Source organism: Geotrypetes seraphini, chromosome 2 (genome assembly GCF_902459505.1).
Source record: "Geotrypetes seraphini chromosome 2, aGeoSer1.1, whole genome shotgun sequence".
Taxonomy (NCBI): Eukaryota; Metazoa; Chordata; class Amphibia; order Gymnophiona; family Dermophiidae; genus Geotrypetes; species Geotrypetes seraphini.
The window spans coordinates 497,112,450-497,133,723 of NC_047085.1; the positions used below are offsets into that span (position 1 = coordinate 497,112,450).

The following is a 21,274-nucleotide window of genomic DNA, read 5'->3' on the forward strand; positions in this document are numbered from 1 at the left end:
AGTTCCTTGTTGCATTAGCAAAACAAGCAATTGTATCGTGGGGAAATTCATCCCATGGTTGCTCAAAGCTCCAGTGGGCCCGAACAAAATTGAAATCACAAGGTCCAGAGTCCTGTTCTTTTAATTTCTCTGCACATATTGTGACAGGGATCCGGCTAGGCCTAATAAAGCCGAGTCTCCCTTTTTCTGAGCTTCCCTTGTCAGAAGGAGAGGGAGGCAGCTGGGACTGGAAGCTGAGGAAAAGCTGAGAAGGAAGTCAGCTAGACCAGCTAACTTATGGCTAGCACAGGAAGGTTCTCACATGGAGTGGGAAATGGAAAACACTGAAGTACAGTCTGAGGTTTGTGATATCGACTGGCTGGAGAACAATGTTATGTCTCATGGGGAAGAGCACCCCATGGAATGGGAATAGGTTTGGGAAAGCCTGAATTTTCTTTTCCTTTGTGAAGGGTTTTTCCTTTTTGGAGTTTTGTGTTTTGAAAGTATTTTTGTACACTGTTTTGAACCTGTGCTGGGAGCTACAGAATTTACCTTGATCTTCTATGATTGGAAAGAGTGGCAACACCTGTAGGAGAACCGGCCTCTCTGCTCCTACTAAGGGGAATTGCTGTTCAAGGTTACCACAAACATAATTAGTGCCAATACTGTTAAAAGCCTTATATCCTAAACTATTACCAGAGGCATGAACTGTTCTATCTTACCTTGAAGGTGGCATATAGGATGAACTGTATTTTGTGTAATTATTGTTTTGAACTTATCTCTGAAAGCACAGTCGGTGCTGGGATTAGAACTGGCGTGTATGAGGAAAGAAGCAGCAGAGAAAACTGGAACGTTTGGTTTTTGTATTGATGCCAAATTTTGACCTTTTGTTTGGAACTTTAATTGATGTTCAATAAAAGTGTAATATTTGGACAAACCAGGCCATTTTGGTGTGCAATTTATGGGAGACACCAGGCAAGCTGTGTTCCACCACCTTTATGCTCGCGCTAAGACTAGGATTCTGCGGAGCTACTAGGCCTCGCCAGGATCCCGGTCCCACAATATCTAATGAACAACCTTTTCACATCTATATAATAAAATGGTAAGCACGCATGCGCACTCTCACCGCGTGCTTCCCCGATCCCTGATCTGTCGGGCTGTGGCGGCAAGAGTGCGCATGCGCTACACCAGGACTCCAGGACGCACGGAGCGGCGGCTGCCAGGAGGAGGGCTTCGAGGCAGGCGGCTGTCGGCGGAGGGCAGACACCGGGCCAGGACGGAGAGAAGCTGCATCGCCGGAACCTTCTCGCCCGCGCTGAGTGAACTCCTCCGGGTCCCACATGCTGCTCCGCGCCAGACACCGGCAGATGGGAATCCCTCCGCCTGCTCTTTCAGCTATTCGGCGCTGACGCTTCCGCTTTTGAGCCCGCTGTCGACGCCTGTATGCCACGGCGGCTATCGCAGGATGAATGGAGGTAACAGTTGGGTGTTTTTTTGTTTTGTTTTATTTGACAGAACCCTCCACACCTAATAAAATATTACCAAGCAGACCATAAGGATCTTATGCTGCCATTGTTAGGACTGCTTGATTATGCAATTTGGGTTTATTCCTTTGACCTCCCCTAATGTCCACTGCATTTACCCCAACCCTTTGCAATCAGAGGCCTACTGCTGGACAGGGGGAGCAGGAAAGTGGACATGGGGGTGGAGGAGGCCTACTGATGGACAGGGGGAGCAGGAAATAGGTGGACATGGGGGGGGGAAGAAACAGAGAGTCCTATTGCTGGACAGGGGGAGCAGGAAAGTGGACATGGGGGAGGGAAGAAAAGGGAAAGGAAGCCTACTGCTGGACAGGGGGAGCAGGAAATAGGTACTGCTGGACAGGGGAAGAGGTGCTGATGGACAGGGGGGGGGGAATAAAAAGGGAGGCCTACTGCTGCTGGACAGGGGGGAGATAAAACAAAGGGAGAAGGGCTGCTGCTGGATAAGGGGAGCAGTGAAGGGGTGGTGGTGGACAGCTGAGGAAAAAGAAAGCCAGAAAGAAAGCCAGAAATACTGAAACAGGCTAAGGAGAGAGAGAGAAAAAAATAAAGACAAACACACACACATATATTCTAGCACCCGTTAATGTAATGGGCTATAAGATTAGTTCCTTATAAATAGCCAATTCAACAGTTCCTTTGAACAGCAAATTATTCCTGCGGGATCTATTTTCCAGGTCTTCTATTTGGTCCTACATGATCAAACTTCTGCCCGGATCCCCTGCAAATTGTCCATAAAGAATGCCATTTTCCCCTCTGCTTGATCCAATTGGATGCAGAGGTCTCCCATCCCAGATTTCACGTCTGCAAGTGCTGATTGTACATCCTGCCTGTCTTGTTTCAATTCTTTGAGATAGCCTTCAACTCATAACCTTACTCTCCCACTGCCCTCTGCTCTCACCACCCAAGCCAGCAGTTTAACCATCCCTGCTAACTGTAACCCCCTACCCTGGCATCCTGTTTGCCTGTCTTTATTGATGAGATTGTGAGCTCATTCAAGCAGGGACTGCATGATGGTAGTAGTATTGATTCAGTTGTTTATGCTCAGTGGCTACCGACACTTGATAATGATTTTCATATGGGCTTACAGTGGTAACACAGAACTACCATTGTCAGGGCGTGTTCTCTTGAGATATAATACAATTAATTCTGTGTTTGAGATTATTAATTCAAAACTCGATTGTGATCCGTTTTGTTTTTTTTTGTAAGGTTACTAAATGACCCATCGTCAGTCAGAGTGTGAGCGGTTTTGGGTTTGTCCCATTACATACGTTGACTTGTGGCGTAGATTTTTCCAAAACTGATGCAGAGTCACCCCCCCCCCCCCTTAGGAAAATGAAGTGTGGAGTCGACTAACTAGTTCAGTCTTTTCTTTTTTGGCACATTTTGTTGGAATTCGAACCCTTCATTCTTCCCTCTGAGAAATACCAGGAAGGGGAAGGACCTCACGGACCTCGCAGATCTAAACCCGCACGTCCTTAAAAATCCGAGGTCCGCGCCACTTTTAGTCTCTGGCTCTGACGGAGCTCTATGACGGATCCTAGCATAGGGAGGGAAAAGCATTAGGGTCCGTCAGAGTTAAATTGTCATAGAGCTCCGTCAGAGCCAGAGACTAAAAGTGGCGCGGACCTCGGATTTGAGAGAACAAGGAAATCTGTAACTGACTGTGAACAATCAATTGATAACCCACAACCTTCGGCCGACCTCAGATTTTTAAGGATGTGACGTGCAGTTCAGATCCGTGAGGTCCGCAAGGGAGTCGGGGCGGGCCTGAGCTGAGCTGCAGGGAAAGCGAAGGCGGACTTCAGATCCTCCCGCAGTTTGGGTTGAGGAAAGAGAAGCCCCAGTTTGGGTGGATTGGCTTATTGTTGTTAATGGACACATCTGTCCTTTCTTTAGAAACCTAAAAGCTCCTCCTCTGTACCAATTTTTTTCCCTCGCTCGGCTAATGGTAGAAACTAGTAATCAGTTTTAAAAGAACTAATAACATCTGTGTATTCAGCTAGATCAAGAGCGCCGAGACTGGACAGCTGACCAGAGTTCTGCTAATCTGGATCGCATCTGCTCGGCTTTTGTTGGCTGGTTAAATAGGGAGCCGCGATTTTGTACCCTGATGTGTTGAGTGGGGGAGGGGGGGAACCCGGAAGTTAATATTAAAATGCAATTTAAAGAGACTCACACACGCTCTAAATGCTAAGTCATCAAAGGGGAGGGACTGGGATATTTAATTACAGCAGTAAGATTTCTCATTCCGAAGCCTCTGCAGTGATATAATACGTATTTTATTTCTAAGTTTATACTCGTATTTGATTCATGATAGCAATCAATTGCTGTAATGCTCCGATCAGCTCTACCTAGCCTATAAAAGAAGATGGTGGCAGATTATATATATATACTAATAAATTCTCATTTGCGTTTTGGGTGTTTGTTTTGCTGTTAAGACGGAAAAGCCAAAATAATCGTAGGTGGAATAGAACTGACACAATGCACGGACCTCGGATTTTTTAAGGACGTGCGGGTTTAGATCCGTGAGGTCCGAGTTTTACCCCTTCCCGGACAAAACATTTCAGGAAGCTCGCAGGCGCTTCCGGTTCCCTGTCCTTCCCCTCCCCTCGACGTTCTGGAGGCCTCGCACGGCGCTGAGCCCCTCCTACCACGCGCAGACCTCCGCGAACGTGCGACCGCGCTCTCTCATTGAGCCACTGTATTAAATTAACTCGCCCGCCTCGTTTTCGTCTAGTTCCCCTTCCGGGTTACCCGGCTTTTTTGAGTCACGAGAGACCACGGCTGCGCAACAGAGAGGAGACGAGGAAAAACAAACAAACCACCCCTTGTCAGCACATGTACAACCATCGTAGCAATAAAGTTAGCTGAAGGCGAGTCTTGACCGTAAGTGGGTCTCTGGAGTACGTATTACTTTGACAAGACAGGTCAAATTGTCATGCCAATAAAGTTAACCGAATCCGAGAAGACCGTTACCGCCCCCTCTACGTTTCCACCTACCAGGAGGCACGTCGCAAAGTTGGGAGCGTGGGAAACGGAAGGGTGGGAAAGAGTGGCTGTAGGGAACAACCAATGAGAACAAGCTCCACCTCCGCTCTAGCCTCTTTTCTAGTCTCTCTCATCTTATAGTTGCTTTGTCCTCGCTCTCTTGTATGTAAATAGGGGAAGAGAGCGATTTGTAAGACGGGAGTCTGAATGGGGGGGGGGGGGAAAGGTTTGCAAGATTGGAGCCTGAATCTGGGGGGGGGAGCGATTTGTAAGACTGGAGCATGAATCGGGGGGGGGGGGGAAGCGATTTGCAAGATTGGAGCCTGAATCGGGGGGGGGGGGGGGGAGAGCGATTTGCAAGACTGGAACCTGAATCGGGGGGGGGGGGGGAGAAGTGATTTGTAAGATTGGAGCCTGAATCGGGGGGGGGGGGCGGTTGAAGGAAAAGCTAGACTGCATGGTGGGTGCTGCAGCTGGTAGTGTGTGGGTTTAACTTTTTGTTGCTTTTTTCTCGTTATAAGCAACCCCCTTTAAAAAAATCTAACGCTTTGCAAACAGATTTAAATAAGCGTTGGTTCAAAGAGGGAAAAGGAATGGAGACTTGTATACCACCTTTTTTGTTGCTTTGGGGTCACAAGCAATGTTCCCTCTAATTTTTCATTGGCTGTGTGTGCAAAAAATTTAATCTGTGCGCATTTTAAAGAAAAACTAAATTTGTGTGCGCTATAAAAATGATTGCCAGAGGGCCCAGAGTTCAGTTATGGGCAGGTCTTTGAGTTTAGTCTGAATTAAGGAAAACACCATGTAATTTTAGTTACACTTTATATTAGTTACACTTTATGTAACATAAAGTCTCATTTCAATAAATCATTTTAGGCAAAAATTTATTTTTTTGTGTGCGCTATTTTAATTTGTTTGTGTGGATTCGGCAAGTTGTGTGCACGCACACAAGCGCACAGCTTAGAGGGAACAGTGGTCACAAGGAGCAGCACTGGGATTTGATCTCACAACCTCTGGGTGCAGAAGTAGCAACTCAATCCAGTGAGGTACAGCCCCTGTGGTTTCATGACTTTACTACAGCTATTTATCATTTCTATAGTGCTGAAAGGTGTACGCAGCGTTGTATATTTAACAAGCAATAAACGGTCCCTGCTCAGTAGAGCTTACAATCTAATTTGGACAGACAGACAGGACATATAGGGTTGGAGAATGTCTTGCAGAGAGAATGATAGGATGGACATAGGTACAGTATCTTAACGGTGAGTGACAGGTGTTGAAAGAACCTTGGGAAAAAATGGTTTTTTAACTTGGATTTGAATACTGCTAGAGATGGAGCTTGATGTATTGACTTTGGTCGTTATTCTCTGCTCTAGCCTGTGGTAGCTGTCAAGGATTAATTGGACCACCAGGGAAAAGGTACGCGAGGGAGGGAGGGAGGCTGGTAATTGTTAGTGTCAGCCGGGGCAGGAGACGGGAGGGATCCCTCCTGTTCCGGCCTAACTTCAGGCCTGCAGGAAGTCCGAGAGGGTTAACATAACATAAGAACATAAGCAATGCTTCCGCTGGGTCAGACCTGAGGTCCATCATGCCCAGCAGTCCGCTCACGCGGCAGCCCAACAGGTCCAGTACCTGTGCAGTAATTCTCTATCTATACCCCTCTATCCCCTTTTCCAGCAGAAAATTGTCCAATCCTTTCTTGAACCATAGTACTGTACTCTGCCCTATTACGCCCTCTGGAAGCGCATTCCAGGTGTCCACCACACGTTGGGTAAAGAAAAACCTCCTAGCATTCGTTTTGAATCTGTCCCCTTTCAACTTTTCCGAGTGCCCTCTTGTTTTATTTTTTGAAAGTTTGAAGAATCTGTCCCTCTCCACTCTCTCTATGCCCTTCATGATCTTGTAAGTCTCTATCATATCCCCTCTAAGTCTCCAGGGAAAAGAGTCCCAGTTTCTCCAATCTCTTAGCGTATGAAAGGTTTTCCATACCTTTTATCAGACGTCGCTCTCCTCTGAACCCTCTCGAGTAACGCCGTATCCTTCTTAAGGTACGGCGACCAATATTGGACGCAGTACTCCAGATGCGGATGCACCATCGCCCGATACAACGGCAGGATAACTTCTTTCATTCTGGTAGTAATACCCTTCTTGATTATACCTAGCATTATATTCGCTCTCTTAGCGGCCGCTGCGCACTGTGCCGTCGGCTTCATTGTCATGTCCCTTTCTTGGGTACTCTCTTTCTATAACATCCCTCCCATATTATAGTTGTACCTCGGATTTCTGCTTCCCACATGTAGTACTTTACATTTCTCAACGTTGAAATTCATCTGCCATCTCGTCTCCCATTCCTCTAGTTCGTTCAAGTCCCTTTGCAATTCTTCGCAGTCCTCTTTAGTCCGAGCTCCACTAAATAGTTTGGTGTCGTCCGCAAATTGTATTATCTCACACTTCGTCCCTGTTTCTAGATCATTTATAAATATATTAAATAGCAGCGGCCCAAGCACCGAGCCTTGCGGGTGGTCACTGGGGGATGACCCAAATATAGGATGAGACCCCCAATTTTGGGCCATTTTTTTGGCCCCAAAATCTCATCCTGTATTCAAGTATATATGGTAAATCTTAAAATTGATAGCGAATCTGGGCAAATCCATAGGATCTGGAAAATCTGCATTTTACCTCTCCCCCTCAATGATTACCCATAGACACAGACTCCTCATATTACAGTATTTTAAACTCTTATCTGGATACAATTATTAATTTTTTATATGCTGGTATTTTTCTTTGTACACCGCCTTGTGTTTCAGCAAAAGGCCATCAAACTGAAGAAACTAAATTTATTTTATCCATTTATCTAAATTGCTTGCATAGTTGATTGTGATATATGTAATGTAATGTAATGTAATTTATTTCTTATATACCGCTACATCCGTTAGGTTCTAAGCGGTTTACAGAAAATATACATTAAGATTAGAAATAAGAAAGGTACTTGAAAAATTCCCTTACTGTCCCGAAGGCTCACAATCTAACTAAAGTACCTGGAGGGTAATAGAGAAGTGAAAAGTAGAGTTAGAGGAAAAATAAAAATAAAATAAACATTTTAACAAGACAGCATTGATCTAAATACTTTGGAAGGTAGAAGAGAGGAGAGAAAGGAATAGAAGCAGAAGGGGGAGCCGTTGAACAGTAGAATTCTGGAGAAATTTAAATGATAGAAATAGAACAAAACAAAGACAAAAGGCAAAACAATAGATAAGATTAAAGATAAATCATAAGCTGGAAAGAAAAATAAAATAAAACTTTGTCTTCAATCCACGGTTTCAGCGTCAGTGATGAAGTGGAGCAAGTAAGTTTAGGAGGAGCGATTGACGTTTCCAGAAAGGGCTTCTTCAGGGAAGAGACTTGGCAGACAGTCCCAGGATGCCTATGTCTCCTCCCCTGCGATGTTCTCCCATCCATGCATTCCCTCCCAGACACACTGCCCGTGTCCCAGCCGCTCCAAGGAGGCTGCCCCAGATGAGGCCCACGGTGAATGCAGGATTCTCTCCTCTGCGGGAAAGCCGCCCGGAGCCGACAGTCAATCTTCTTAGCGGATTGCATGGGGGGAAGAGTTCACACTCTTGGTAGGATCGGGTCTGTGTGCTCTCGGTGGTTGTGGCTGGTCTCGTTGCTGCTTAGGTGTAAAAGCAGTTGATCTCCACTGCTGCTGATATTTAAAAGCAGGCAGATTGATCTCTCCAATGGACTGCAGGGGGAGGAATTCACACTCCTGGCAGGATCGGGTCTGTGGGCTCTTGGTGGTTGCGGTAGGTCTCGCTGCTGCTTGTATGTAAAAGCAGTTGTTTTTCTACTGCTGCTGATATTTAAAGCAGGTAGATTGATCTCTTAAACGGGATATAGGGGGAGGAGCTCACATGCCTGGTTGGATCGGGGCAAGGGCTCCTATTATAGGCTGCTTAGGTGTAAAAGCAGTTGATCTCCTACTTCTGATAATATTTAAAAATAATATTTAAAAGCCATGCTGGTAATGTACAATAATTTTATATTTTAGATCTGTCCCTAGTGAAGGAGACGTTTGCACAGGATCTCTGTGTGCAAAGCCACTTACCTGGGCAAGAGTCTAGGCTAGAGTCCTGCACCAGACATTTATCCTAAGTACAGAGTAAAATGGAAAAGAAGGATTTTGACCAGGTGAAGACACATTTTAAAAAATATGTTAAGATGATGTAGGAAGAAGCATGATCTTCTCCCACCCATTGCCCTCTCTAATTGGCTACATTAGTATATTGGTCCGTACCTGTTATAGAGAGTGTGTGTGCTTTACCTCTCACATATTTGTCTGTCCAGTGAAGAAAGTTTGGAAACTGAGAGCTCAAACCTCGAAGCTTACGCTGCCATTAAAAAAGGGTTAGCACACATGCTGCCTTGTGCCAAATTGCTTTCAGGGCAGACAAAATGCAGTCATTTCTTAAACTGAACCAATCCCCCCCCCAAAAAAAAAAAAATTTCTCGGTCATTTAGGACCAGATTCTATAAACAGTGACTAAGACCCAGATTCACTAAAGATAGCGGCTCAATCGCTGTTGGCCGATTTTCAAACAGCGATTGATTCACTATCAAGTTTGCATACAAATGATTTGCACACAAACTCACCGACTCAATCGCTCAGTGACAGGAGAAACAGCCTCCTGTCACTGCGGTCAGGGCTTCTGGCGGGGGAGGGGTTGGTGTCTTTTTTTTTTTATTGGCCCAGATATTTTGCGTGCAATTTGGGTTGTGTGCGGATTTTAATTAGGCGTTGCTAGGCCTCCGCAATTTTGGCACATAGTGATGCCTAATTAGAGCACCATTTATAGAATCTGACCCTTGGTGCTGAAACTTAAAGCTAGGTCTGAGGCAGTGTTGGAAGGGTTGGTTGAGACAAGAGGTGCTTAACAGCATCTCTTCCAGCCCAACCACTCTGCCCCGATTGGGCTACCTCACACCCATGACTTAAAAAAAAAGCCCTGTTGTATTAGTAGACTCTCAAAGCCCCTTCGCCCCCTAGTCAAAAAATCCCAGTGCTAAAGGGTCCTTAGATCCTTTTAGCTCAAAAGAGGCAGAGAGATGCTCGTTAACTCCTGACTGGTTGTCATCATCTCCAAAATGGCACTAAACAGCAAGGATTTTTTGAGGGACTTGGTACGGGGAAGAAGAGAGGCAGGAGGATTCACTAGGATCAAAACTTTTACCCCAGCATAAAAAAGGGGGAGCGGGATCAGGTTTGTGGGTGCTACTAGACCAGTGATTCCCAACCCTCTCCTGGAGGACCCCCAGGCCAGTCGGGTTTTCAGGATAGCCCTAATGAATATGCATGAGCGAGATCTGCAAATAATGGAGGGGCCAGGTATTCAAATCTGCTCCATGCATATTCATTAGGGCTATCCTGAAAACCCGACTGGCCTGGGGGTCCTCCAGGACAGGGTTGGGAACCACTGTGCTAGACACCAGAGATTTATTTGTATTTGTGTGTGTGGGGGACTGTAATGGGTTGGGAGGTGCCACAATATGTTTCTTTTTTTTGGGGGGGTGGGTTACTGAACTGTCAATTTTCCTGTTAATGCCTGAGCCAATCAGCACTCAGGCATTAAAATTTAGTGCACATTTCTGAACAGTAAATTACTGCCACTATTTTAATGCAGTATTGAATTAAATGCTCATTATTTTGAGCATGCCACAACAATTTTCCTGTGCTAGGTTCGCAGAAGAATTATATTCTACCGTGTAACTTTGCTCGTTACCACTGGGGCTAATGCTCAATCTAGTGTGTGGGGGGAGGGGGGAGTTAGAGGAGTGACTGTGTACATATACTTCCTTCACTCTCGTCATTTTTGATTGGCTCTAGCTGGGCTAGTTCTCTGGTAAAAAGTAATTAGTTGAATGTAGAATTATAATTTCTGTATCTCATTTTAAATGTTCAAAACAGGTTGTTCTTGAACAAATGAGATCAGAGTGCAGGCCTCAATGCAGACAAAAATTTACAGATGGATTTCCAGTCTGTAAAACTGAGGCCCTGGACATGGATCTTTGGGCTTCCATCAGAGCCACAGACCTGCCACAGAAATACCTAGTCAAATAAATTTGTCTTTCCTTTTGTTGCTGTGTATACATGAGAATTTCAGTTTTATTTGCTCATTTGCCACTTTTTGAAATGCGCTCTCAAGCTTTTCCTATTTTTTTTGGCTGCTTAGCAGCACTGTACTATATCTAAATATATAATCTTTCTTTCCTTCTTTCAAAAACTTCTATTCCACTTATCTAAGATTATAAAAAATACAAATATAATCCTAAGATTAAATAACAGTATAAAATGCAATACACTTCTCCCTCCGTATTCGCTGTGATAGGGGCTTAACAGACCCGCGAATACAGAAAAACCGCAAATAACTTTTTCATATGTTATTCGCTGTTTTCTATTAAAAACCATTGTGAATATGGTGAAACCATGAATAACATGATGGGAGAACATAAGAATTGCCATCTCCGGATTAGACCCTGGATCCATCAAGTCCGGTGATCTGCACAAACGGAGGCCCTGCCAGGTCTACCCTGGCATAGTTTTAGTCCCCATATCACTATATGCTTCTCAAGGGAGATATGCATCTAATTTACCTTTACCCGTATCACTCAATGCCACTCTCAAGGAGATGTGCATCTAGTTTACCCTTAAATCCTAGAACGGTGGATTCTGCAATTACTTCCTCTGGGAGAGCATTCCAGGTGTCCACCACTCGCTGCGTGAAACAGAACTTCCTGATATTTGTCCTGGACCTGTCCCCCCTCAGCTTCAGTCTATGTCCTCTTGTCCGTGTCACATCGGACATTGTAAATAACTGCTTTCCCTACTCCATTTTGTCAAATCCTTTCAGTATTTTGAAAGTCTCGATCAGATCCCCTCGCAGTCTTCTCTTCTCAAGGGAGAACAACCCCAGTCAACTAAGTCGTTCCTCGTAGTCCAGGTTCTCCATACCTTTCACTAGCTTCGTTGCTCGTCTCTGCACCCTCTCTAGCAGTTTTATAATCTTCTTTAGGTATGGAGACCAATGCTGGATGCAGTATTCCAGGTGCGGTCTGACCATGGCTCTGTAGAGCGGTATTATAACTTTCTCTGATCTACTCGTAATTCCCTTCTTTATCATGCCTAGTATTCTATTTGCTTTCTTCGCAGCCGCCACACATTGGCCTGTTCCTGAAGGAGAGGCAAAATACGATGAAGAAAGTGCTGGGAATCGGTGATTTTTTCTGTAAACGCTTGAAATCAGCAATTTCTCTATGCAAGCTGACGTAATTTAAGGGGGAGGAGCCAGCAAGCTAAAAACCGTGATTGCTGAAACCGCGAATACGGAGGGAGAAGTGTAAAACAAAACAATGATGACGGTATTGATTTTTCAGGCATATTAACCGAGGGATACCGTGGTATCTTTCACATGCAGTGACATCAGCTCTGTCAATCCTTATGATCAAAGAACACGATGCATTTGTCTGTTGATGAGTTATAGCATGTGAGGTATGCTCATATCAGAGGCTATTTCGGTGAAGCTTTGGAAGATTCTGGTTGGACAATTGAGAATGAATAATAACTTTCAGAGTTTAAAAAAATGATTTAAAACATCTCTTTTGTAGAAGCTTTTTAAGTGGTTAAGAAGCAGTGACTGGAAATGTTATCCGTATTTAAACACTGCTTGAGATTTAAAAGGTAGCCAATGCAATTTTCAAAGTAAAGGCGTCGCATGTAATATTTTTGCCCCTTTGGGTTTTCAGTTCAACCAGAATTCTCAGCCGGCCTCTGGCGCCATAATTCTTGGTTTACAACTACCCCGGGCTCCCTCCCTTCTAGATCTGTAAAGTATATCTTTAGCACCTTCAGCCTCTGTATGTATGACATTGACTGTAACCAATGTATTCCTTTTATAGTGGTAGAATCTGAATGAGAATTGTTTCCTGTTGCAGGTCCCACTGACTTTTGATGATGTTGCATTGTACTTCTCTGAGGAGGAGTGGCATTGTCTAGAAGAAAGGCAGAAAATTCTGTACAGGAACGTGATGATGGAAAACTTTGAGACCCTCACCTCGCTTGGTAAGCGTTTTATAATAGCAAGAAATAGATCCAGCTTCATATTTTTCTTTTTCACAGATAAATTACAAGCAGGGGTGGAAGTGCTTGAGCGGTGTGCATGAGGGAGCTTTGTGCATATTGTAGTGAGTGGCTTCTGTAGCTCAGTCTGGTGAGTGGGCTTGTAAAACCTATTACAGCAGGTTTCCTGCAGGTTGTTAACAAGGCACAAGAACGTCTATGAATTTCAACTAGCTCGCTATTAAAATGGAATCTGCTTATGCCTGCCTGTGGTACATCTGCATCAACCGGACCTGGATTCCCATACAAAATATGGAATGAACTAATGAAGGCAGAAGGCAGCTGAACTAGCAGAGAATTGCTATGGCTTCATAAGTATGGTGAATTGCTGGAGGGAGATGGTAGCAGAGTCAGTACAGTTAATAACATGTGCAGTCCACATGTGATGCAAAATGAATGCCATTGTTATCAACTCAATGTCAGGGTCCGCTTCCCTCCCTCAGGATTCTGCAGCTCTATGAGTCTACTTTTCCTTAGTTTTGTAGATTCATTTATTTGCAAAAATGTATTTGCCACCAGTCTATTCTTGATGTACACCACCTTAAGAATAGTCTTACTGGGTCAGACCAATGGTCCATCTAGCCCAGTATCCCATCTTCACGGAGGCCAATCATAACCTGCCACTGACCCCCCTGAACTGATCCTGAACTGATGTTAGGAAATGTGCCTCTGTTAGTCAGTACCAATGTAATATCTCAATTTGATGTTGCTGGTAGGGGAAGAGGGCTAAGAGCTGAGCTATTAAAAGTACTGTCTTTTCATAAGACACGAGAAATTTAAATTCATCCATATGCCAGTCTATATTTTTCACTGCATAAAGCTTACTGGACCTTCTAAAATGGCTAAAGTGTGTAGCCACTCCGGCTACCTTGCTTCTTTCAGTCGCCCTTACCTTAGACAAAATGTGGCTATTGAAATTATACTTTAAAAAACAAACATAAAGAGTTCTTAGGACTGAAAGTTCAAATGTTTCCCGACTTGGCCAGGATCACACAGAGGCGTAGGAAAGAATTTTTATTATTAAGACTAGCCATAACAGCCTTGGGTGCTACCTTTTTTCTTCGATACCCCTGTAAATGTATTATTTATTATAAGTCACATAAATTTGTTTTCTTTGAGCCCTCACAACTGACAACATTCTTGTCTCTGTCGAGGCTGGAGAATGCTCAATGAAGGATAGATGACTGCCCTTAGCACAGATTAACCTATAACTGTTTTTTCTTCTTTTAATAATTAATTGCTTAAATTCCGTTTAATTCAATTTTGGATCCTATATGAGGACTTGAGCGAGATTTAAGATATGATTTATTTCTTGAATTTCTATACCTTGTTTTAGATGTTTTTTCTTTATTTCTTGAATCTTGCTTTCTGTGCAAGTTAAACTTGATTGTGTATATTTGAAAGTTTATAAATAAATTTTAAAAAATAAAATAAAACGGCTAAAGTGCGACTTCAGAGCTCTGTTGGTCATACCAACAGTAACCTGGGACTCTAATACACCTCTTATATGAATGCCCTAACTTGCAAGTTTACTTGTCAGACATTTGGTCCAAAATCTGCTCAATTTTAACCATGAATATTAATCAGTTGCCCATATCATATAAATCAATCATATTGTGTTCCTCTAATCCAGATATATCAATACCACCGTTTTATACATAAATATTTGATTTCATGATTGCCTTAGCTATCCATCATATTGTTTCCAATTGGAAAGATAATTCTAGGCTTAATTTTTTCGAATGATGGAATCACCTTTGTGTCATCAGAAAGTATGAGGAAATAATAACATTCAAACAAAATAACATAGCCAGATTCACAAAAATCTGGACCCCTCTTGATGAATATGTAAGGACTCATGTAAATCCCAATTAACTTTACTTTGTATATTAACTATACTATATTTTGCATATTATCCTATATAATAAAAAGCTAGCCGCGCATGCGCACTCATACCTGTGTGATCTGTGATCCGCAGGTGCGTGGCTAACGCTCCCTCTCTCGCAGACCGCAAGGTGATGTGCGGTCTTGCCGGCTCTGCCTCCCTTATTTTAAAGTTCACAGCGGTGGCGGTGGCTCCTCTCCTGGCTCCCTTACAGTTAGAGCGCCTCCTGCCCCCCTCCCCCCTCTCCGGGACGAAACGAGAAATGGAGCCGGGCTGGCCTCCGTGACAGACCAGAGGAGTCCGAGTCCTTATCGCTCCCCCCCTTCCCTTCCCTTCCTGCGGACCCGAATACGAACCTGGCGATCAAGCAGCGTGTGCAGCAGTCTTCACACGCTGCTTCAGGCCCTTCTACTGCCCTGATTTTCTCTGCCGCGTCTCTGATGATGTCATCAGGAACGTGCCAGAGTAAATCAGGGCAGTAGAAGGACCCGAAGCAGCGTGTGAAGACTGCTGCACATGCTGCTTGATCGCCGGGTTCGTAGTCGGCCCGCAGGAAGTGAAGGGGGGGCGCCAAGGACTCTGTTCAAATAAAGCCCTGAAGCAGCGGTTAACAACTTTTGAACTGCGAAACACAGGCCACGTTGGGACAAACAGAAGCGGCTTAACTATTAGGAGTGCTGTGTGTATGATCTGAAGCAGCTAGAGATTGGAGGCCGAAAATTTTTAAATACAGCAGATAAGTACTGTTAATGAGCAAGGAGAATATAAGAGGTGCTGATGGACAGGGGGGAGGTAAAACAAAGGGAGAAGGGCTGCTTCTGGATAAGGGGAGCAGTGAAGGGGTGGTGGTGGACACAGGGGAGGTAAAAAGAAAGGAGAATGGACAGGGGGAACAAGCAAGGGGTGGTGGTGGACAGCCAAAATAAAGAAAGACCGAAATACAGAAAGCGGCTAAGGAGACAGAGAGAGAAAGAAATAAAGACAGACACACACATATATTCTAGCACCCGTTAATGTAACGGGCTATAAAGCTAGTTATGTATATTTTGGTATCTGCAGCTTATTGTTTTGTTTTATTCTTATACTTTTGTATTTGTAAAAATTCAATTAAAAAAAAAGAAATTGAGATTCTTCTGAAGTAGCCTGATGGTTAGTGCAGTAAGCCTGAGAAGCTGGGGAACTGGGTTTAGTTCCAACCGCAGCTTCCTGTGTGACCCTAAGCAAGTCACTTTATCCCTTCATTGCCCCAGGTACAAAAACTTAAAAGATTATGAATGCACTAGGGACAGAGAAAGTACCTTAATATAATACATGTAAACCATTTGGTTAATAATAATAACAACAACTTTATTTTTATATACCGCAGTACCTCAAACAGTTCAAAACGGTTTACAGCAAAAAAAGAGACTGCATACAAACAGCGATATTACAAGAGGCGTTCAGAAATACTTTAGCGAGGATATAAAAATCAAACAAATTTGTCAAAAAGATAAGTTTTAACTGATCTTCTAAAAGTGGTTGTACCACAGAAAGGCAGTATATGGTTCATTCAGTCCGCCCCAAAAGGCGGCTAGAGCTCACTTGCCACTCCATGCAGGCTACGTTCTGATGTGATCAAATACCGCATCACTATTAGGGCAGTCACACATAAGAACATAAGAATAGCCTTACTGGGTCAGCCCAATGGTCCATCAAGCCCAGTAGCCCGTCCTCACAGTGGCCAATCCAGGTCACTAGTACCTGGCCAAAACCCAAGGTGTAGCAATATTCCATGCTACCGATCCAGGGCAAGCAGTGGCTTCCATCATGTCTTTCTCAATAACAGACTATGGACTTTTCCTCCAGGAATTTGTCCAAACCTTTCTTAAAACCAGCTACGTTATCTCCTTTTACCACATCCTCTGGCAACGTGTTCCAGAGCTTAACTATTCTCTGAGTGAAAATAAATTTCCTCCTATTGGTTTTAAAAGTATTTCCCTGTAACTTCATCATGGAAGAGTGGTTGCAGCATTAGTCACATTTATTGTCAATACTTGATTGCAACATTGTTGGATTGCTGGTTTCATCTGACATTTTACTCGTTATCAATCGTAAGGTGTCTCTCCCTCCCCCCTCTGAGATAACTCATACCGTGGGATCTCTCGGAGAGAGAAAGAGATAGTGGTTACTGTGGATGGGCAAACTAGATTGGCCATTTGGCCTTTATCTGCCGTCATGTTTCTATATGATTGCAACACAGAACGCACACATACTTGTTCTTGATCTGTCTCTGTTATTTTCAAGCCACATAGCGTAGAAAAGTCTGCCCAGCAAGGGTCCTTCTTCCCAGTGGCTGAAGTTGCCATCAAAGCCCATTCCACCCTATCTAGATCTGTTTTCTATCATTTGGATACAGATCGTAGAAGGCCATCCGGTTCTGGCCTTACTTCCCTATTACTGCACTGACAAGTTTGGGGTTTTTTTGTTTTCATTTCATTCTTTTTCCATTTAGGGATCCTCTGTGTTTATCTCATGCGCTTTTGAATTCCGTCACTGTTTTCATCTCCACCACCTGCCCCAGGAGGGCATTCCAGGCATTTACTACCCTTTGTCTGAAAAAGTACCTCCTGGCATTACTTCTAGATCTGCCACCCTTAATTTCAGTTTATGTCCTCTAGTTCTACCACTTTCCTATCGCTGGAAAAGATTTGTATGTAGATATGATACGGACGTTTAAATACTTAATATATCTCCCTAAATCCCTGACCCTTTACTGTCTGTGACCACTAAAGATTCCAGAACCTTTGTATAAGATGCTGATGTGGGTGTACTGAACAGTGATTAAATCTGCTTAGATAATCTGAGACATCCGCATGTTATCTATTTAAGGTTCATACTGATGTCCTTTAGTGCCATGTGTTATTATTTCTTATTAATTTATTTATATTGATAATTTATTTAAGTGACCAGTTGTTCAGTTAGTTTCTTATATTTTGTTAGTTTTTCATATACTCCTTTCAGGGATAAGGATCGCTTAGCTAATTCTTATTTATTATTGTATTGGACAGTATTGGCTATTCTAGTCCTTCTGGGGTGCAAATTCTTTTTGCTGTTTTTGTAATAAAATAAAACCAGCCCCCCTCTTTCATTTACCCCCTCTTTTACGAAACTGCGCTAGCAGCCGCGCTGAATGGTCCGCGCTGCTCCCAATGCTACAAACTGCTAATGCAATTTAATAGAAGAGACCCTTAATGTGTGCTTTCCTTATGAAACTACAGCATACTTTGAATGAAGAAAGCAAACATATGTACAGTATAAATAACTTAAAGCCTGCTAGCAATGCAAAAAGAGCTGTAGAAAATAATTTGTATGATTGTGGAGTTCCTTTTCAAAAATAGTACTATCTAAGTCAGATTTAAATGAAGTTTTGGATTCACAAATCAAGTGAGAGGCTGTGAAATCTGCAAAACAATTCTGTCTCTCTTTCAGTAATTACTATAAACAATGGATTTTTTGTTTTCTCCTCTGGACAGGCTTTTCCACTACTATACCTGACATTATCCTGAGGATTGAGCGTGGGGAAGACCCATATGTCTGTGATCCACAGGACGCTAATGAAAGAGGGATCACTTGGAGGCATCAAAGAAATCAACCAAGAGCTGGCCAGAACAAAACAGATTTCAGTAAAGCTGGGGTTGTTTCTCAGCACGTGAGAGTTCCTAGTGGGCACAGATTACATCCCTGTATAGAGTGTGGAATATGTTTCAGAGATGCAACATATTTCTTGGAACAGCAAGAAACATATGGAGTGGACAATTCGTTCACATGCACCGACGGAAAACGCTTCACACAGAAGAGGAGCATCATGACACGTTGCAAAATGCACTCAGAACGGGAACCTTTCCGAAACGGTGAGCGTACTTCAGCTGTAAGCCGCTCCCACAGTCCTCCAAAGGATGACTTGGTTCACATGGATGAGAAGCCTGGCTTAAGAGAGAGGTTCAGGCTTAAGAGAGAGGTTCATAGTTTGTGTAAGACTATCCCATTTGGAGACATTAGTGAATGTGGAAAACAATTCAGCAACCAGCCACAATTTAAGACAGCTTGGAGTTCCTACTTGCAAAAGAAAACGCATGCCGGTGAAGATTTTGAGCAACGCTTCAGTCAGGAAATGCTGCCTGTGGCTGACTGCGAAATGCTTTCCAGAGATCAAGAGGAAAGTAGTAGCCAGGAGAATATTTTGGAAAACTGCTCTCATGCCCTTGTAAAACAGAGCATAACATATGAGTGCTCTGTCTGTGAGAAGCACTTCACCCAGAAGAAACATCTGAACAGGCACCAAATCACGCACACAAAGAAGAAGCCATTTAAATGTTCTGAATGTGGGAAGGGATTCAATGTGAATTACAGCCTTTTAAGACATCAGAAAATCCATGCAGCAGAGAAAGCGAGGCATCGGGATAGAAAGTACACATGTGATGAGTGTGGGTTGGTCTTTGACAAGGAAAAGGCTCTTAAGCAGCACCAAGGAATCCATAAAAGGGGGAAGTTATTTAAATATCAGTGTACAGAGTGCCAAGCTGACTTCATTACAAACTCAAAACTTCAGGAGCACCAGAGGACCCATACAGGTGAAAGACCCTACTGTTGTACTGAATGTGAAAAAAGTTTTATTCGTAAAAGCCACCTCAAAGTTCACGAGAGGATCCATACTGGGGAGAAACCATATAACTGTACTGAATGTGGCATATGTTACCGACATAAAAATGCACTTGAACGACACAAAACAGAATCTCATAATGGGTTGGCCTGATGGCTTAGTAGCTATACTGTGCTTGGCTGTGTAGAAGACCTGGCTTAGATTCCCAGATTAGGTCCTCTGTTTCCCAGAAAGGCAGGGGCTGGGGATGCTCCAGGGGAGAGGTATGTGAGTGGTTTTTATGCACAGTTCTAACACCTGTTGGCTGGAAAACAGCAGAGGCCTGTCATTATGATATATGGAAAAAAATCCCTTGATAGTTGCTAATAAAATCCGGTAGTGCCAGATTTCAGCCCCAAACGCTTATAAAATAGCAGTGGAAAGTGTTTTCCCTCCAGATTTTTAATTAATTTTTAAGACTGTAAAGTTGTAAACCGCTTTGGTATGTAAAAGCGGTATATCAAGTCTGAATAAACTTGATGTGTTGTACAGCACTGAGGACCCTATCTTAGGGCCTATGTAGGATAGCATTGCATAGTGTTATAAGCTGCATAGCTTCACAGGCAGCCATTGCTATTGGCTATTGCTTTGGCTGCCTTGATTGTTGCTAGCTGCTTATCAGTAAAGTTTGTTGACACGAACAGTGCCTGTTCGTGCTTACTGATGGCTGGGACTTGAATCTTTTGCTGGAATGTGAATTCTTATCAGTGAAGCTAATGCATCTGGGTGGAACTTTCACATATAAATGTCCTTGTTTTTATTCATTCTGTGTAACCTAGATGTAACCTCATATTTTGGAAACATGTATCAGTGTCATATTTTGGGAACATGAACCATACTGGATGTGTTTAGAAGATAAGCATTGTGTGAGAATGTTACTATAAGCAAAAGCCTCTCGACACAGGTTTTTAAAGCCTGTTGCCTGTGGAGTGGCGTGCACACCATTTCCAAGGGCCCCCTCACATGAACTCCCAGCCTGGCCGTTGCTTGAGAGGCTTCCCGGCCTGCTACATAGGCTAGAGGATGAAGCACACATTCATAGTGATGTATTGTTTTTATTTTCTTTTATCAATAATGCTATATTCAATTGCAAGAAGAAGCTAGTGTGGACTCTTCTGTTTTAACCTAAAAATCAGGGTTTTCTGGGCATACATTTCAGCCACCTATCTTGTGAATCGCGGCTAGGTAGATGCTTTAACCAACCTAACACAACTTCCTGCGTTGGCCATCCCTACTTTGGCGGCCGCAGCCTAAAGCAGCTACCTAGTTGCGATGCCGGCCTCCTTTTATGTAGGCGTCGGTAGGTGCTTCAATACTGCTGTTTTTTTTGCTATTTCTAATAGCGTTTTTCAATTAGGCATCGTCAGGGCGCCTACCTACGCCTAAGTTTAGGTGCTGGTTATAGAATTTCCCTGCAATTGCTTAAGTGCCACTGAAGATCAGCGGATAGCCCTACACGAGTGATTTAACCTGCCAGGAGCTATTCCTGCCTGTTTAATTCACTTGAATATCAACCACTAAAATTATAGGCCAGAGAGGTTTTTCAGATGGTGTGTCTGAGGTATAAATATAGAAAGGTTTGCAGTACGTTATACTGTTTGGTATAACATAAAAAGATAAACAGAGGTCCAGCACGACATAAAAGAAACATAAAAAGATGTAGCGAACTACCAAAAATGCCTTCCTAGGCAATCTTTCATGTTTCACTTCTGTTTACTGTATTTTGATAGTCATTTTTGGTCATGGCTGAAAAGGGTTCTGTCTTCCAAAGCTTGTTAAAACAATGTATTGTTCATCCAATAAAAAAAAAAATCACCTTGTTTCCTTTTCGTATTTCTATGTATTACCTTTTAATGTGGACTAGCACATAAACCACACTAGTTTATTTATTTACTGTATTTTCATTCAGAGATTCACCTAAAGTGGTTTACAGTACACTGAACAATCTTTCTCTATAACCTTTTTGGGTTCAGTACTCTGCTTTTTCAGTCAGTTTAGACCAGGGGTCTCAAAGTCCCTCCTTGAGGGCC

At 43.3% G+C, this 21,274-nt stretch overlaps 1 protein-coding gene across 6 annotated transcripts; it reads left to right on the forward strand.

Moving 5' to 3' along the window:
- Positions 1 to 4,231: 4,231 nt before the first annotated feature.
- Positions 4,232 to 21,064, forward strand: LOC117354443 (zinc finger protein 660-like). 6 transcript variants are annotated; one of them, XM_033932007.1, is made up of 4 exons: positions 4,232 to 4,409; positions 8,560 to 8,699; positions 12,498 to 12,624; positions 18,079 to 21,064. In XM_033932007.1, the coding sequence occupies exons 2-4, from the start codon at positions 8,676 to 8,678 to the stop codon at positions 19,356 to 19,358; spliced, it is 1,431 nt and encodes a 476-aa protein (XP_033787898.1). In that variant the 5' UTR covers positions 4,232 to 4,409; positions 8,560 to 8,675; the 3' UTR covers positions 19,359 to 21,064. The 6 variants fall into 6 exon arrangements, with proteins under 6 accessions (XP_033787898.1, XP_033787903.1, XP_033787902.1 ...); XM_033932009.1 differs by lacking the exon at positions 4,232 to 4,409 and adding an exon at positions 4,611 to 4,673; XM_033932008.1 differs by lacking the exon at positions 4,232 to 4,409 and adding an exon at positions 5,419 to 5,557.
- The last annotated feature ends 210 nt before the right edge of the window (positions 21,065 to 21,274 follow it).

Excerpts from the sequence above, each read along its gene's own strand:
- LOC117354443 (XM_033932007.1), top strand. The coding sequence starts at position 8,676 with ATGGAAAAGAAGGATTTTGACCAG. Across the intron at positions 8,700-12,497 it reads AAAAGAAGGATTTTGACCAG|GTCCCACTGACTTTTGATGA; the intron begins GTGAAGACACAT and ends TTCCTGTTGCAG. Across the intron at positions 12,625-18,078 it reads TGAGACCCTCACCTCGCTTG|GCTTTTCCACTACTATACCT; the intron begins GTAAGCGTTTTA and ends TCCTCTGGACAG.